Source organism: Anas platyrhynchos, chromosome Z (genome assembly GCF_047663525.1).
Source record: "Anas platyrhynchos isolate ZD024472 breed Pekin duck chromosome Z, IASCAAS_PekinDuck_T2T, whole genome shotgun sequence".
Taxonomy (NCBI): Eukaryota; Metazoa; Chordata; class Aves; order Anseriformes; family Anatidae; genus Anas; species Anas platyrhynchos.
The window spans coordinates 21,176,936-21,196,053 of NC_092621.1; the positions used below are offsets into that span (position 1 = coordinate 21,176,936).

The 19,118-nt window shown below is 39.1% G+C and overlaps 2 protein-coding genes across 2 annotated transcripts in view; one reads left to right on the plus strand and one right to left on the minus strand.

The window, feature by feature from the left end:
* NDUFAF2 (NADH:ubiquinone oxidoreductase complex assembly factor 2) overlaps positions 1-6,126 on the plus strand; it is a 53,290-nt gene extending 47,164 nt beyond the window's left edge. The window contains exon 4 of the mRNA XM_038170018.2: positions 4,977-6,126. Coding sequence (XP_038025946.1) covers positions 4,977-5,234 — 258 coding nt within the window. The 3' untranslated portion in view covers positions 5,235-6,126. The remainder of the gene's footprint in view (positions 1-4,976) is intronic.
* A 1,269-nt stretch (positions 6,127-7,395) lies between these two features.
* Positions 7,396-8,325, minus strand: SMIM15 (small integral membrane protein 15). Its single transcript, XM_027446062.3, has 2 exons — positions 8,174-8,325; positions 7,396-8,042 (listed from the first exon to the last, which is right to left on the minus strand). The coding sequence occupies exon 2, from the start codon at positions 8,015-8,017 to the stop codon at positions 7,793-7,795; it is 225 nt and encodes a 74-aa protein (XP_027301863.1). The 5' UTR covers positions 8,018-8,042; positions 8,174-8,325; the 3' UTR covers positions 7,396-7,792.
* Between the last annotated feature and the right edge of the window lie 10,793 nt (positions 8,326-19,118).

Genomic DNA, 19,118 nt, shown 5'->3' on the forward strand with positions numbered 1-19,118 from the left:
TGGCACTGTATCTAAAACTAAATACTGGGCTATTACTAAAGCATCTACTTGTAACTAATATATTGGTTTAACACACACTGTTTGTGGAGTGCTTTAAACCTTCATTGCAAGTTTTGTGCTGTTACTGATTAAAACCAAAGAGCTTGCGCACCTCTCATTTGCAGCATCAGGAGCTCAAACTAAAAACTGTTTTCACAAGGCACAAGCAGCATTCAGCTTAAGTAAACTTTAACAGATAAACCTAAGGAATTACTTTTCCCTTACAGAATAGTGGGAGTGAAAGTTTCTCTTGCCAAAATGCATGCAGTACCATACAGGTCTGTTTCTGTATCTGCATATGTTCAAGGGGTTGCTGCTGGTTGTAAGTAAAAGTAAGTGTTTTTAAACAGCAGCTATGCTCGTTCAGTAATTTGAGTAGTTTATCTGATTTACATTCAAAGGTCAAAAAAACTGTTGTACAAAACCTAGACAATGAAAGATGCCTTAAATTGTCATGTATCCTACCAAGATAATTCTGATCAGTTTAGTTTTGAATTATGTAGGGAGCATCCTTCTTAAAAAATAAGATCTATTGTACAAAACACAGTCTGTATTTTAGTGTTACAACTAGTCAGATATTTGAAGAAACAAAACTAAGTAAAGCAAATCTTGGATTGATTTGACTAATACCAATTGTTGATTGACCAGAGATATTTAGAATATCTCTTTATAGAATTAGCAACCAGATGGCTCAGTGTTTGATTTCAATCAGTATTTTAATAAAGTCAGATAAGTCTTTCTGGTTTAAACTGCTCTTCTGTTTTTTTCCATGCATTGACACAGCCCGTCATTTACCACATCATTTGTAATTCCCAGCTTGGTGCTGCTGTGCTCATGCTCAGTTGCTGAGTTAACAAGACCTGTCCCGGGTCAGAACATGCAGTGCTTCCCAGTGAGAAGGTCATCTCTTTGCCTCCTAGTCTTGAAATATGGTATAACATCCCTTTATTTTGTCTTGGCTATTTAACATGTGGAACTGGAAAAGGGAGTTTAGTGAACCAGTTTGGCAATACCACAGAAGCAGATGATTTGACATGACATCTAGCAGTTTGCTGGACATTTGGTTATTTTGTCAGTAAATAAAAAATTCTGACATTTAAAATTGTCTCACAATCAACTTTTTGAATATTGTTTCAAAACAGATTTTTCCCTTTTTGTCTCTCTTCTTAAATTTTTGGTTTTAAAAAGGATTTCTGCTAACTTGTATATATGCATTCTTAAGAGTTCAAAGTTAAGTTCACTCATAATTAAACAAAGTACTTAAGATAGACACTAAAATGTGTGTATTCTATGAATATGCAGTGTCTGTACAGTTCAAAGAACATTAATCTGTCCAGATGTTTCTCAGTTCTGCACCAAATACTAGTGAGCTGACACTGTGAAATCAGGTGAAATCATGAACATATCAGAGTATATAATTAAAATAACTTAAGTTGGAACAGTTCTTAAGGCAGCATTAGGAAGCTATTTTTTTTATTTTAATCAATATACAAACCCATCTGAAATAGAATTTTTGGCCAAAAATAGTAATACATTAAGCCCTTGGATTTATGGGCTTCGATGTAGTGTCTTTAGAAAATTGTCTGAATAGAACAAAAAAAATAGGTAACATTGTTAAAATAACCTTTAAACAAAATTCCTTTGGATATTGTCACATAGTACTGTATGTCTAGCCACCTTTATCCTTAGAGCTAGTAGCTCATGAGTCTGGATTGTCCTTTGCCTTCAAGAGATCGAAAATGCTTCATGAGAGGCAAGTGGTATTATAACCTGTGGATGGCTTGAAGACATAGAGGGAAATGAGAAGGAAGAAAGAGGAAGGGGAGGAGGAGTTCTTCAGGTTGAAGAGTTCAGGGGTGCTGCAGGACAAAAGGGGTGAAGTACAGGCATTTGCCTGTGGAGAAGGTGAACAAGAAGTAGAAGTAGTCTTCAAGGACTACTTGCACTTCAGAGCAAGACCCCAGCTGTGGGAATAAGTAAGTATAGAGAAACCTATATTGCATTTATGGTATTCTCCTACCAGGAGGAACTAATCTTATTTATTCTGTAAGTCTGTTTGCTTATTCAGAAAGGGTAAAGCAGCAACATTATGAGATCCTTGAGGAGTGAAAGAACAGTCCGCTCCAAACCTTCAACACAAAACGCAGGTCCTCTGTCTGCACTTATAGCCACTGAAAGTCCTTTGACTGGGGACAGACATCTGAATTTTTCTCCTTTCCATAGAGGATAGACGTAGTTTCTAAATAACAGAGAATGCTTGGCAATACATCTCTGTGCATGTTAAGTGAGAGCTCTAAACAAAAATGCAGCTTGCAAAAGTTTGTAAGAAAAAGCAGAAATTACTGAAAATCCCTCATCAGCTCACTCAGATGTAGCGGCTGGAACAGGCACACCAAGAGGGTCACATGCCAGCAGCATGAAATACAGTGTGGTCCCTTTTGCAGCAATGCACTTGGGAGTCAGCCAGATGTCCTGGACTGTGCTGCCTCCATGAGCAGGTCATCTTCTGTTCTTTGTTGGTTATCGCATTCAGATTTGGAACTACTGGGATTCCTTGGATTTATCTATTTATTTATTTAAATGCCTGTAGTGGCAGGGAAACTTCAGTCTCTTAACTGCTTCAAACTGTAGTGCCTATGGTAATTGAGCCAACAGCATTTAGATATACAATCTCAATGTTTAAAGAATGTGTAAATTCTAATGAGAATTGAGAATTGAGAATGAAGTAAACAAACAACAACAACAACAAAAAAGAAGTACTTAGTGTCTATGAAGTACTTTCACAGAACAAAGTATCAAAGGACAAGATGTTTGCTCTAAGAAGACCCTGATCTGTTTGACTCAATGTCTCTATTCTGCTGCAAGATTCCTGATTCACATTTTCTTTGGTTTCATCACAGGAACCCTAAATTCAGTGCATGTGTTAGTAGCGTGAATTTTATGCATAAACTGGATGTGCAGTTTCTTTCAACCTGAAATTTTTGTCTTGATGTGATTGTATAGATTCTGAACAAAGAACTTCTGATTTTTTTTTTTGGTGTATTGGCTAATGACAACCATTTCTCATGCTTTTTTTCAAGATAAGCATGGTTATTTTACTAAATTGCAGCTATACTTTGGCTACTGAAAGCTGATAAAAGAGCTTTATCTGAGTCCAAAAACCAGATGATGATTATACATCAACATGTAAAATGGGCTTAAAGCACTCAGGATTTAGTTACAGCTGTTATTACTCTGTCATATAACATAAATTTGTTAAAGGAATCTTAAAAGATTTGAAGTTATAAAGTAGTTCACAGTAACTGAATTAAGTTCCTATTTTAGTAAACCATTTTGTGCTGTTATAGCAGATACTATGAAGCAGTCTTCAGACATCACAAAGGTATATGCTCTGATTTCTTAGTAGTGGGGTAGCACAAGCACCCCTTGAAATCAATAAGGTCATGGTTGATTTATGTGGTAAACAAGACAGAATTGAGAGATGCAATAATGAGGTCTTGCTTTATGGGCTGTTGAAAATTTGGCCTTGTTACACTTCGTAATACCTTTTTTTTTTTTTTTTTATGGGAGAATTTTCCCTACTTCCCCCTCCAGTCTGCAAAGTCATTTTTATGCTGCTTGTGTATTTTCTCATTATATAGGCATGTGAAGTGTTTTGCCTCTGTTCAGTATGTTTGTGCATTTAAGCAAACAGGCAATTAAGGACTAAGGAAAATATGTTAATATTTATATCTAAGTGATAAGGCTTTCTTTAAATACTGCCTTATATATATATCTGCGTTCTTAAACGTTGCACATACTTGCTATGTCAACTCTTGGCAATATCACATGCATTTTAATGCTGTTCCTAAAATAAAGCTGTGGTCTTCTGCACAGAGAGAAGTGTACTGGTCTGGTTTCTCCCTAGCTCTGCCATGTACTTGTAACTTGGAGAAAGCTGCTCAGCTTTTTCCTCCTCTATCACAGTTCTGAATTTGGATATTAGCAACTTCCTTGTTAAACAGTTATGGTTGCAATTAAGTTGTCTTTGGGTTCAGAGTATTGTAAAAATTCATATTGCTTTTCTGCTGCTGCTCTACTGCTCTTCACTCTCTGCCCTAACAAAAGCATAGGCAAGTTTTGTTTGCAGAATTTACGTCCTTACAAATCAGCCTTACAAATCTGATAGCTAGAGTTAACATACAGCCAGCCTAAGTGCTGGTGCACACAGTGTCCTTACCACAATACCCAGTTGGCCTTTACTGGCAGGCAGTTATCAGCTGAGAATGTGTTGGCTATACCAAGCTGTCTTCTGGATCTCTGGGACAAGGTTTACCACAGACAGTTTTGTGTGTGTGTTTTTTTTTCTTTTTGTTTTTGTTTTTCCTCTCCTGAATTACTAGTGCCATCTCAGTAATTTGAGTTCTGTCCTACCTCCTTTCAGTTATTTTATTTATCATGTATTTATTAATCTTGCATGGCTTTAGCATATGCACTAACAGAGTCAAGGTTGTCCATCTGCATTTCCCAAAACTGCACCCTGGGGCACAGCTGCCTGCAGTTCAAGGCATAGTGGGTTACAGGAGGAAACACAGGTAATAAATAGCTGTTTAGCAGTAAGTCCTACATAGAAAATAAGGGTAAAGGAAACTTGATTTTCAATGCATTTGTGGATGACTATCAAATTATTCTTCTTTTTGATCTAACAGAATAGTGAAACTGGGACATTACAGTACAGCTTTGCTTCAAGAACATAATCAGAGCATTAACATTTTAAACTAGGGCTGAAATTGCAGTTGTAGAAAAACAATTAATTTTACCACATTTTATTTTACCTACGGAGCTGAACACTTCGATTATAAAATGAAGAAACACAATTTCTTTAAAATGTTTCATTCCAACATTGTGCATTGCATTTTCATCTGTTGTATCTAATTACCTTTCTGCTGTGTTTTTAGGAGATTCTTAGGAATGAAAGTTATAGACAAGAGATGGAGCAGAAGGTCAAAGATGTGTATGAGAAGGATAAGCTTCTTCAGGCCAAGGAGTACAAGGAGGGACTTGTTGCTGAACCAGTTCGTACGCACGTTAAAGGCCACGCATCAGCTCCTTACTTTGGAAAGAGCGAGCCTTCCCAAGATCCAGCAAGCACCGCGAACACCTTTCAGCCGGGCTCCTGGATCCCACCAGCCAGCGGCAGTAATCAACCTAAATAACCGCCTGTAATACAGATACTGGCAATGGATAAACACGTCAGCAGACAAGCTGACAGCATAAACAGGCCTTACATATGGCGAGTGTGTGCTCAACTGGTATTAAAACCAAGTTCCATGTATTTTTGCAGAACAGTTCAAATAAGTTTAGTTGTGACAAACTACTGTAAAATGCTTTAATTTAATGAAAAATTGGATGCATTAGTAAGTTCATTCTCCGCGGTTGCTGTTCTTCCATGATTCCATTATTCTTTATTCTTTAAATAATTTCAATTGGGTTTTCTGGATAACTTAATTTTCTTAAATAAGTTGCTTTTTTTTCTTGAAGATGGATTTATTTTTTAAATCGTTTTTGATGTAATAAACTTTGGCTAATTAGTACATTTAAATCATCATCCCAAACATAGGCATTTCATATAGTTCTTCAGAATTCCTGTTCACTTCTATGACAGTGCCCAGCATTGCTGAACTTGCAAGCTTTCCTCTGGCAGTTATATGGAGAAGTTGATTTAATTAACAGGAATCACTATGACACTGCAGTAATTTTAGAGACATTCTTGCAACTTTAATAAAGGAATCAACATATTTGAATAAAGTTTTACTTGAAGCCAGCAATAAGCACAGAATAAAGTCAGAGTTAGACTGTCTATTGTTATTGTAAGAGGTTAGAAGCATTTAGTAAAGATGGTGAAAAATGGCAGAGAGGTTTCAGGAGAAGGGATTGGCACTAATACTCCTCCACCCCACAATGATTTTTTATGTCTGGTGTATGCTAAGACTTCCCTAAATTATTTGATGTGTTTGGTTCAGATACATAAAATGTGCGCATTGTTTGCTTAGAAATTATGCTTGAGAACTTCAAGTCAAAATAAAGTCCACACAATCTTTTGAAAAAGTATCAAATTTATTTATGCAGTGCATCCTTAATCAGTTCTGTTCAATGTGTTTTAAACTATGTAGGTGCTAAAGGTGGCATACACATCTGACATTTGAGACAACAGCGACTTAATCCCCCGTACCACAAGATGTGGGTATGTCATTCTAATAATGCTTGCCTTGACCAATAAAACTAAAAGATGGTCATCAGTTTCTGGTTGCAGGTAAGTACTTCACGTTTACTTGAAGTCATTTCAGCTAAACTTCCCCTTCTTATCCTGCTACTGTCAGCCAGCCCTATGGGTCTCTTTGCTTCCTGTGACATTAAGGTTTCATTTTTAAACATATAATAAAGGACTAGTTGGTAGCAAGCATGACTTTGTGCTGCCATTTAGAAATACGCAAAATCTGAAAATGTAATGACTTCGACAAGCTTTAAAACTAGACTAGTAATCAAAATTAGGCTTTGAAAAAAAAAAATCATTTGTTAGAAAAACATGAATTGGAATTAAGGTTAAAAAATTTTGGCATATTTACAACAGAATCCCCACTAAGACTTTTTCTACTGTGCCAGCATTTTGCAACCTGGAAAGCAGTGAAATTTCAAGGGCCACAAGAACACGGTGATACCACCTAGAGTCTGAAGGTCCTAAATCAAAGGTAGCACGTAGGAAGAACCACTGCCATCAGCATGCACATCCTAGTGGTGTACTCTCCCCACAGCCACCTAGGTCACGAAGACACAGAACATGAGACCACTGGGCCCTTGCTCTGCCCCCATTTATGGCTACTCTCTGAGGCATAAAAAGCTTCTGAAGACAGAAACAAGTTACAGGTGCACTGTTCAGGTGATTATGAGGGAAAACCAAACAATGCGGTAGTGTGCTTTGTAAAACATGAATAGCATCAGACAAATGGAGGTATTAAGAACAAAAAATCAACTTCCTAAAGAAAACAAAGACTGATGATGGGTCAATAGTTCTGGAAACAGGAAAAGCCAAGTTAGGTTCTTTGTGCAGCCAAGCCCCACCATCAACTAAGCTACAGCAGCCCCTACGGGCACACTGTGAATGAACTGCATGTCCATACGCCCTGAGTGTGGGTGAAACACGTTAGCAAACCAAGAAGCTTGGAAGTCAGCTTCTCTACAGCTCTGCTGCAGGTGTACCAAAGCCTGCCTTCCTGTATTCCAGTTTACCAGGAATTACAAAATACACCTAAGCACAACATGAACAACCCCAACAGAGAGGTCCCGCAACACAGAAAATGGCTTGCTATACCAAGAAACCAGAGGTTATAGCATTTAATGAGTCATCCCCATAATTTGACACTTTTAAGACACTTGTTAAGTCATAGCTCAGCTATAGAAGAAAAATAATAAATAAATGCCCCCAGTGCCACCCAACTAAATCACTTCTGGATTTAACATGCAAATTTAGAAAAGCAGCCTGCACTGGAACACAAGTCGATTAACTGGCTGTAACATGTGTCGCTTGGGCAAACTTTAACACAGATCATTTCGGCAGGAAAAAAAAAAATATATATATATATACTGAAGGAGTTAAATTTCATACTTCAAGATGTAAGAGGATCAAGTATCAAAGGAAGGTTACAACACAACACGTCCCAACAGTGCTTCATTAAAAAAAAAAAAAAAAGAAAAGTGTGTTCGTGTCCCTGCCCGCTTAATCCCTCTTGGCCCGCTTGGCTTTGGCGATGTTCTCCTGGCGCTTCTGCTTCTTCTTCTGCTCGCGCTCCCTGGCCTCGATCATCTTCGCCAGCTTCCAGGACAGCGCGGCGCTGATGATGAAGAGCGGCGTCAGGGCCAGGATGACGGTGGTGAGGAAGCCGTAGGGGTCCTTGGCCGCCCACTCCACCACGTACTCGGCCCAGCCCTTCACGTCCAGCATCTTCCGCGCTCCCCGCGCCGCGACGCTGCGGGGCGAGAGACAACGCCTGAGGCAGCGCCCGCCGGGCCGCGCCGCGCCGCGCCGCCACCCCCTCAGCGCCGGCAAGCCAGCCCCCGGCCGGCCTGTCGCGACACGCCCCGCGATAGCGGACCCCACCTGCGGGCCGAAGCGCGGTGCCGCGAGGCCGGGACGTGCCCCCGGCCGCCCCCCGCCGCCCCTCGCCCGTCCCGGAGCGCTGCGGGGCCGCGCGGCGGAAGCAGGAAGGGGGAGGCCTCGCCGCGCCTGCCCGCAGCCGCCGCCCCGCCCCGTCATGGCCGGCGGCGCGGCTCTGCTCCGTGGCTCCGAGGGCGGGAGGCGGGCGAGCGGGGAGAAGTTTTGACAAAGGGGGGGTTGCTGACGGGAGGTGGGAATCGCCCGAAGTGCGGCAGGCTGGGGGAGTGAGACGCAGCAGGGTAAAACTCAGAAGGACTGAGTGAGATAAACGCGCTGTGGTGCTATGTGCTGCCCTCCGTGGGGGGCTACCCGTGAGATCCCACCCAGCACCTGCCCGCAGGGTTCAGCCTCTTCTAACATCTCCTGAAAACTTCGGCTCTGCACAGGGCTTAACGCCGGCATGCACATAAGCATCAAAGCTCTTGGGGTATAGGTCCCTTGCTGGTCTGTAGCTTGCAAATGTTAGTATAAGTGTACCTACCTGAATTTATTGGCGCTCAGGTACTGGTTCTGAGGTGTTGTGTTGTATCCCTGCAAGCTGTTTTTGCATGCTGCGCAGCCAAGCATGCCTCACATCATCACCTTTAAACCTACTGCAAAATTAATTTCTAGTCCCCGTCTTTCCCACAATAATAATAGTCTCATCTGTCTGTTTCTGTCTCCATCTCTTCTAAGCTTTATTGATTTAAAGACAAAAGTGCCTGATTCACCACAGCAGGGAAGAAACAAAAAGCAGGGATTTTTTAATTTGCTTTCCTAAGATAACACCTTATGTAATTACCTTCTCTGTGTGTCCTTCTCCCTCTCACAGCTTCCGAAGCAGTTGGCCAGTTACACTGGCGAAGCAGCAGAGACCTCCTACATAATAATTATGTTCCGTTATGGTTTGTCAAAGTGAGCAGCTAGGTGGAGGAGAGAGGCCCGGGCCGTACACAGCCTTGCATCTGTGTTTGTCAGGAATGAAGGGAAGTTGCAGGATGCCCACCCAAGGGGGGCTTAATTCAGAACAGTTCACCCTCCTTGTTTTGCTTTTGTGAGTTATGTTTTCAGTTGTTACTCTTCCAGTTGTTACTCTTCCAGTTGTTACTCTTTCAGTTGTTATTCTTCTACTCTTTAGTAGTCAAAGAGTGAGCAGAAATTCCAGGGTTCTCTGTTAGTTAAACAAAGCAGCACAACTGTCCACTCACCATCAGAGCACTTCAACAGACCACCTTAAGCTTATGTCTATGTTCACTGTAATTTTGGCAGTCAGCTGTGACTTTGTAAATCTGCACTTTATTTGACATCTCTTCTGGGATACCTTTAACTGACCTATCCTGTTAATTTCTAAGCATGTGCCTGTGTGTAGTTTAATCCAGGCAGTATTTAATTCCGTATGTCAGCTATAAGCAGAAGAGTGAGAGAATTTTAAGGGCTATGATGGGGAGGGAAGGATACACTGGTGAAAGATCACATCATTTAAAGTGTGTTTTGAAAGTCATGGTCTTCTGCTTCATACCAAATATCCGAATGTTTTACTTAGGCCTCACTCCAGATACCTAGGATAGGAAGGAACCTTACTTAGGGTGGAATTAAACTTGTTGATAACTACATGCCAACTCAATGCCAGCAGCTACAAAACTAGCATCAAAATATCATACAGCAGGAATTTATGAACTATCAAGTTTGATAAAGTAAAACCACTTGTCAATTTTTAAAATTTATATACATATACATACGTGAGCAGCGTGAGCAGCTTAAGAGTTCATTTCAATGGAATTTCATGAGAACATGCTGGAGGGGGCAAGCATTACTGTCCATTGTCACACTTTCAAAGGGGGAGTGGGCAGAGGAATGGAAGTGGCTCTCCAAAAATCCAGCAACAATAAAGCAAGATTCAGTGCGCAGAAATGTGCTGAGAATGTACTATAGGCATGGGAAATTGGAGAGTTACTTGCATGAAAGCAGAGCATTTCTCATGCCAGCGGTCACAGAAGAGTGTTTGAGTGTGCGTGCTGAAAACAAGCTTTGAGTAAACGCATTTGTTTCGCTGGGGTGTGTTGACATGCGTCAGTGGTCCAGAATCTTTCTATACAAGGAAGTTGCTAAACGTTTCACGCTGTGTAATCTCTAACTACCCTTTCGTCTTCTGTGAATTCTGAGGATAAACTGGTTCCTTGAAACTACTTTTGTTCTATATGCAGTATGAATTCCACAATAACCTTTGTGTTTACTTACTAATTTTGTGGGCATGTTGTATTCCATCTGCTGAATGTTCCTGTTCCTATAAGAGCCAGGTAGACATCTTCCCCCCTCCCTGATCCTGTAAAATCTCTAAGCTGTCACTTTTTTGACAGTGCATGATACATCCACAGTATGTGCCAGCCAATAAGCGTTCTGGGTGCTATAGCTTTACTGGAGCCAGAAAACTCCTTTGTACCATTGGGGATTAAGGATTCTTTTTTTTTTTTTTTTTTTTTTTTTTTTTTTTTTTTCTGCTACAAATCTGTATTTAAAAACATTGGTGTTTTATGTTTTAAGTGGCTCTGCATTACATCTTTGCTCTGTAAATTGCATTAGCAACCCCTTGTATTAGTTGTTTGGCTACCATTCAGCACAGCTAGGCCTGAGAATCCAAGATGAAATCGTGAGTAATAGTGCTGCTCTGCTTAGCTCACTTCCAATCATCCTTATAAATTGTCCTGATACTTTGTGCTTCTAAGGATGGGAAATGTGTGAGGACAGTGCATGACAGATAGGCCAAGGAGTATCTTTTGTGTCTTAAGAAAGTGGTAATACCTGTCTGTATCTGTATCTATATCTGTATCTATAAATATATATATTTAAATAATACAAATATATGGAATATTAAAGAATGTTCAAATGCTTCTGTGCTCACAGGTGACTTACTTAGGTAATAGCGTTATTTTTATTATCCTTATAATTAATTATATAACTGAAAAACGAAAGTGCATCAAGCCTTACTCCCACCTTTATTTGTTCCTGTTTTGGTTCTTCTACATTTAAAAATGGAAATGAAATACCAAAGATGCAAATGGAAGTTAAACAAATAATATAGATCTTCCCTTCACTTAGATCATTACTGCAATCTGTTATGACTGTAGCTGATACGAGTTTTAACTGGTTCTTTGATTTTCTTGGAAAACCTTTAAAGGAAAGGAGAGTTAAAAATCATCATCAATAGAGCTTTATAAATCCTCAGATAAATCCTTATACCAACAGTGACACTGGGCGTGGGCTCATCCTGAGAAGTTTAGGCATCTTAAGTCTCACCGCCTAGGAAAAGAGTAGAAAGTCCACATAGAAAGACTGATGCCTCTGAACGATGGTTCAGGCAGTTCACGATGCGAGCCGTTCTCTGAAGCTGCCTGTTCCCTTTCACGAACCGTAGAGGGCACTAAGGATTGAGGATAACGCTCCCTAATTTAAGGACCTCCGTTAAATGCTAAATTGAAGTGCAAGGAACACAGAGCAAACAACATACCCTTCATTGTATCAACTCCGTGTCTTTATGTGTATGTTGAGGATAATATTTATCCACCTTAACATATTTTGAAGTTGTTGAATAAAAGAAACAGTGCCAATTTGGCCACGAGTATAACTTTTAGGTTTCAAGTTCAGGTTTCCCTTCATTTCGTCGAAGCTACAGTTTAACATCCAGTATATGCTTATTATAAAGCCATATGCAAGTAATGGATCTAAACACAAAGTTTTCAAATTAATGGGGTATGGTTACAATTCTTTATTTCTGCAGGTTATTTATCGTGCTTTTCCTTTGCTTTCTCTTTTTCTTCTGGTTTTTCTTCCTTTTGAAGCAGTGCTCAGTATGGATGCAGTTCTAATATTTTTTCTTCTATTTGTGCTCTGACTCTATTTTCTACTATATAAACTTCATAGCACTTGGTGTTTCTAGTGGCTATCTAGTCATCTCCCAAGATATTTTTTTTGTGTGTGTGGCTCCCTTAGCAGAAAAGATGAAGATGAGGAGACTGATTCACATGTAAGTCTTAAATTATTTTTATGACTTAATGCATGAACACTCAAAGGTAAAAAACATAGCCTGCTCTGTAACTACTATATATGTTCTGAGAAGACCTGGAGAACCAGAGCCATATTTCTGTCTAGTTCATCACAGTTCATAAAAGAGCTGAGATAGTTATTTTTAATTTAATTACAAGAGCAGTAGAAAGTAATGATGCTGCTTCACTAAGTTGCAGCAGCTTCAGTAAGTGTCACGCTATTCCTAACTGTAATGGAGTGAATGTCCCAGGATGATGACTCCAAGAATCCCTCTGCTTGAATCATTGTGCTCTGCATACGGTGTAAAAATGAGGTCCTGATACTTGCAGTAATAATAACTGTACTCTGTAGTATTTCAGTACTCTGAAGTGTTTGTCTCATAGTCAGGAACATCTCCCACAGCCTTTCTAGTGTCCTTGCTAAATGCTAGATCAAGTAAACCATATTTTCCTAAAGAATTTCCCTTTCACAGCTGTGATGATTTTGATTTCCATTTTATAGGGTACCACAAGGATTCTGGGTGATCCAGGACAAAAGTGAAATTTCAGACTCTTTCATTGTGGGATAAGGTTTAATGACTTAGGACTGCTTTCATAGCGAATAACCCATATCCTATTTCCTCTCTGGGAAACTAGACCTATGTGCTATGGTATATTTTTCCTGTGTCTTGTCTGGCTTCTATTTGCTATCTGAAGATTGCAGAATCTTTTTTTTTTCTTTTTTTTTTTTTTTTTCTTTTTTTTTTTTTCTCTTTTTTTCTTTCCTTCATATATGTGTTCAGAAAAACTTGAAAAACCATTGGGAGCTCTCTGATGATTAAAGATATCGTGTAATTCCTCAGTACCAATACTGAGTGTCCATTTCAGCATTAAATTAACTTATAGGAGTGGTGTATGTACAAGTCTCTGAGATGTGAAAGACAGCCAGTGTTGTAGGCTGCTTTCTGCTCTGTCTCATATGGAAGAAAACCTGTTGTCAGTAGAAGTGGGAGTCTGTACCTTGCTGGAATTCCTAGTCCTACGAAGTGGAATGCTGTAGCAGTCTGTAGCATTACATACATAAACCTTGCTTCCACTCAGCGGTCTGAATATGGCAAAAAAGTGAATTCTGGTATGTTCTTTCTCCTTGTATTCATGCTGGAGTTTAGACACCTAAAGTTAAAACATTTTCAATTCTTTCTTAGCAAAGCAGAATGATCAAATATAGGGGAATGTTGCCAAGATTAGAATATAAAAACAGCAGTCTTGAGACTAATCTCATGATCTGAAATACCTTGGCTTCAAGATTGTGCTTCAAAGACATCAGTGGTCAGCTTAGCAAAACATATAAACATGTGTTCTTGAAATTGAGTTGTTAATGACATGCATATCAGTCTGGATAACTGTCAGCTTGCCTATCCTTGCCAATGCTAGGTCCACTCCCAAGTTTTAAACATATGGAGGATACGCTTAGAACAGGCATCAGTTAGCACAAACAACCAGCTCAAATCGTGTGACTTAGGCTGTCACCAGATACACTAGTGTGTATCTGATTCATTTGAGGAGCAGCTTGGTAGCCTGACTAGCACAGCTCAGACAGCTGAGCTCAGGCACATGATAGTTGTTTTCAGGGTGTTTCATGTCTGCAAGAACATCAGTTGCTTTTCCTTAACAGTTTCTTCATTCTGAGTCATTCAATATGGAACTTTCCTAAATCTGAACTTTGTATCTTCCACTTTCACACTTTCATTTAAGAATGCTGTAAATACTTAAAAGCTAAACGAATTACAAAGAAAAAAAAAAGTACAAATGATTATTGGACACTTTTAAAGAACATTTTAATAGATGCCCCATAAATCAAAAATCCCAGAATCAAAAAGCAGATGGTACAGTCTAAAAATCCCATTTAGAGAGAAAATTAAAGCAGCTATTTCAGAAATAAGTATAAAAAGAGGGAAAACTAAACATTAATGTGCATTAGTAAATCAGGGGGTAGAAACTGCAGAAAGGTGGTAAGAAAAGAGGATGAGCTTACAGCCAGCAGGGCTAAGGATAACTAGGAGTTTTGATTATATTCTATTCTAATAAAAGAATTGGTTCAGAAATAGTTGAAATGTTCGCTAAATATTTATGATCTACATCTGGAGAAGAGTCTTGTTCATGGCCTAATATGTGCATGCACTTAATATAAAAGGATAGGTCAGGCTCACATACCTTGAAAGGACCATTTTCCAGGGAAAGAGAGATTTTACGAAGAGAGTGCTTCAAAGAAATCTTGTGACCAGGATCAAACAAGAGCTGGCACGGGTGGTCATAGGGGATTTTTTTAAATACATATTTAGAGAATAATCTATGGAATTGAGACCAGCAATTCTAGTGACAATGAAGTCAGTTGGTGGTGGCACCTGAAGGAACTTTTTGCCTTTTAGATTTAATTTTTATTTCCAGTTAGAAAACATAAATGTATCAGTATTGCTTTTGAAACACTCTTAGTCAGTAGTATTTTTATTGCAGAATGATCCTACAAGTTAAGGATCAAGATTTTGTGGTATTACTGTCTCTCATCTATCCTGAATGATGAGGTAGGTGTCGCTTTGTCGCATCTCCCCAAGGTTTCATCTGCTACTTTCCACAGTAGATTGAAGTTGCCAGAGAAAGCCAATGGCTATGGTGTCTTTTTTGAGTGGAAGTGTTTCGTAATGTGGTTGAAGACTATGATTCAGCTTTACCTTTATGTAACATGGACACTGAATTGCCTACTCTCACCAACATTTTGAGACCCCTTCAGCATAATATGAAAGAAATCTTAGACTTGCAGCAAACTATGATTAGCAAAGAGACACCTGTATGACTGTTTCTTCCGTTACAGATTTTACTTCATTTCTCTCCTTAAATTTTATGCTTTTTCCTACAATTTGCTTCTAAAAGGGAAACCTTCTCCTCTCTGCCCCGTCAAGCATAAGCTTTCACTTAATCAAAAATACCAAGGAAGCATTCCAAAAACAGAGGGCACACGTTTTTATGCTCTGACACAAAAATATTTTTTCACATTCATCACAATCCTTTTCAAGGAAGGGAAAGGCATGGACCCTCATTCCTAAAACATTTTGAACTGAACAAGTGTGTTTATACTCAGCCCCGAAGGTTAAATACTCTGTGCTTGTTGTGTTTATTTAATTGCTCAAACATTTTCACTGGAAATTCTGCTTTCTCCATTTTCAAATGGAGAACAGAAAGACGTGTGACTTGTGGTTTCTGCAAACTGCCCCAATAATCTCATTGCCCACATCAGCAGTGGAAAGGACTCCTTTGCTAGATGAAGTGTAGTTGTGGCACCAGGACCACTGCTGCCCTGTTGGTGTTGGTATTGAATTTCCCATTGACTTGACTGGGAGGAGAATAAGACTCATAGAAATGGCAGTGAGAAACAGGATGCAAATTTATTACCCTCAAAACGATTGGTTAAATCAGTCCATGGGAGGCAGGTACTGAATTGTTTGTCTTTTTAAAAGTAGCTGCTAGATTTTGCTCCCCTGGAGAATCTGCATAAGAAAAAGTTAAAGGCAGAGGAGGGGGCTGTCTCAGTTATTTGGAGATGACTGCCTATGCTGAACTTGCATGTTGATATACAATATAATGCTTTATAATGTGCCTCTGCCTCAAGGAGCTAAGTTAAAACAGTTGTACCTAATGAAGGAAGGTAAAGTAAATTAGAGGATTTCTCCCTTGCTTTCCTCCAAAAGTAATACCCAAGTCCCCTGTATCAGTGATTCAGATTAGATTCCTTATTGCTAGCAGAGGCTTACCAGGGAGCAGATATTCTCAGATATTCTTCGCTCTCTACTCTCCCTGGTAGTGCCATGGAAGTATAGAACAACATTAGTGTAACTGAGGATGGGGCTGACACAATGGCAGATTTGTTGCTTCTTTTGTAGGAAATGCTTATATTAATTTACAAATGCTCCCATAAATCATGGCTAGAAAAAGTCTTGTATGTTAAGCATCTTCCCTGTGCTGCCAAGTGGTAGAAGTTGGGACCTTGCTGGCTACATGCCCTTTGGAGAGAAATCAGTAATGTGATGTTTGGATATCCTCCAAGTATAACTTCTGCATTTACGCTGCACTTCACATCCTTCGTGAGAGGTGCTGATAAGCCACCTCTTTCCTCAGGAATCTTTGGTCCTGATTCCAGTCAGTTCCCTGGAATCAACTTTCATCAAGACTATGACTTTCCATCAATTCTTGGCTGTGCAAACGTCCCCACAAAGAATCTTCATTATAAATAAACCCTGTGTGACCCGTTGAGCTACATGTTTGCCTCTGGTGCTCTATTTAGCATCTTTAACCCTTAGTTGAGAATGCATTAAAAAATATACTTAATGGAATATAGTAAGTGTAAATGTACATGCAGTGATTCACTAATGCAGTGATTTCATGAAAAGATGTCAGTTTGATGCTCACTTTAAAATTGTTTTTGATTATCTTTCAGTTCTTTGAAATATTGCTTAGCTTCCTAATGTGGTCAGTGAATGTTGAAAAGAATATGGGATTATGACATTAACCTTCTATTACTTGCTTGGTTAACAATTACAGCATAAATAGAATTGCATTTGCTAAACTCACAGGCTACTGAAACTAGGTATAACTCAGACCACTTCTGCTTTCAGGCCACTTCAGTATTATTTTAGCATTAGTGTTTGAATCTTCCTCAGTTATGATTTGTGGTGCTTAAGAATGTTTTTCTTATTGACCAGAATTCCTACAACCATTGTGTTTTACTTTTTCTCATAAAAAAAAATAAAGGACAATGTAGTGGAACGCTTTCTTTTTACAGTCTACATTTCTTTTTATTTATTGATTTGATTTCTACAGCACCAATTTGATTTCTTAGTGTATAAGGATACGTTAGTGTCTCTTTAAATCACTTGTGAACCTTTTAATAGCACCCTCTGTGTTTATAGAAGCTGCCAGAAACCAGTCAGAGCAGCAGTATGCCCCTAGCTATATCTTGCATGTTTGTGTATTATTTAGTAAGTGCGGTTATTTGGGACTCAATTATACTGCATGGTTTCTTCATATCGTTTTTGTTGTGGAACAAGCAAAAGACATACATAATGAACCCCGGTTCTAAGTACCTTTTGGCATTTAGCATGACGAAAGCCTACGAGTTTTCCAAACAATACTTGAGTTCATCAGAACTTCCAACTATGAATGTTCCTATTTACATATTCTAAAAAAAAAAAAAAAAAAAAAAAAGACACTCTAGGGATCCTTCTTATGAAATCCCACCTACATTGTTCTTCATTTTTCCAGCTTTTGCATCTCTCAGGCCTCATCCTCTTTGAATGCCTGTAAGATAAGAGGGACTATGTAGCATGCCTGGAATGTTTCTAAATCCAGGAACTAGTAGACCAAAGAGGGAATCGAATTCCAGAGCCTAGGGCCCCTCATGGGGAGTACTCCATAAGTCCTAAACTCTCAAATATTTTGGAAAGTTTCAGAGTTGGGGCTTGGGTTTTGGGCCAGTTCTATCTAGCAAATACCTGGCATAACACACAAGAAATGTAAAGAAGAAAATAAAGATTATGCAGTTCCTTTGTCGAAGCATTGGTTAGCAGCTGTAAATGTGAAGGCGGAATATTTTTCTTTTCAAACATGACAGCATCTTCACAGAGAACATATGTTTAATATGACAATGTCTTCTGTTTTGTGCATGCAATGGAAGCTAATCAAACTCGATGTTTACTTGTTTAAAGAGGAGGGTTTTAAAGAAGTAGAATATGAAAGAATGTAAAAAAAAAAAAAAAAAAAAAAAAAAAAAAAAAAAAACAGAAGCCTTCATGTCAAGGTGGCTGTGGCATTTTCTATTTACCTGAGATTTACTCTTTCAGTAGTAAGAGTCAAGTGTTTGCCCTGCACTTTGGTCTGATGCTGCAGATGTGTGCAGTGACTGTGTAAGACACAGGCTTTTTAGACAAGCTTCCCCTTTCCTTAGAGATATAATAAGAACCTAGAGTTTCCAGCTTTTCATAAAAGTTTTACAAAACAATTACTTGGATCCACAGCAAATACATTTTGTATAAAGCATGGAGTATGATTTGGGAGACTTTATCTTTAGTCAGTTTTAAGAAAGTATTCTGCATTTTATTTTTCATCTTTTTACTATCTGTGCATTCTTCTCTATGAACCCATATGTGTCTCCACTACCACTGTGTCAAAATATTTTTATTTGTGAAATCTTTAGAAGAACTAACTAAACTGCCACCAGATTTTTACCAACAAAGCAGCTGAATACTTGAGACTTATCTGTGTCAGTGTAAAATAAAGTGAGTTAAGCATTACAGAACAAATATATTTGTGGACGCTCATGTTACATGAACATGCTTTCCTGTTTATATCATTTATTTCCAAAGTGAATTAAGAGCAACAAAGCTCTTTTTTGTCTTGGATGCTAAGAAATCTGGAGCTGCCATGGCTACTCAGACTCTGTCAGGTGAGCTGCTAACTTTTGTGCCAGTTTAGCTCTCCAGGACATCTCAGTGTTAGGTAGATAAAAGCCAACCCAGGCAAAGGGGCAGGACCTATGAGCTACCATTCCCCCAGAGACACACTACTGCATCTCTTCGCTTGAATATAAGAAAGTTCCTCAACATAAACCCTTTCCACCTGCCAGGATGTGAAGGAAGAGGGGTTTGGGGAAAGAATTGCTGGGTTTGGCAGCAAGAGCATGCTACATTTGTTTGTCTGTAATTGTCGATAACCCAGTCATGAAATTTGTCTGCCATACAGTTGAATCACATCAGATCTTCTGTATCCAAGGTCTTTTTGGGGTGAGATGGAATAGAGATAGTACATGATTCCCTTACATGGCAAAGAACCATCGTACTTGA

Excerpts from the sequence above, each read along its gene's own strand:
- SMIM15 (XM_027446062.3), bottom strand. The coding sequence starts at position 8,017 with ATGCTGGACGTGAAGGGCTGGGCCGAGTACGTGGTGGAGTGGGCGGCC.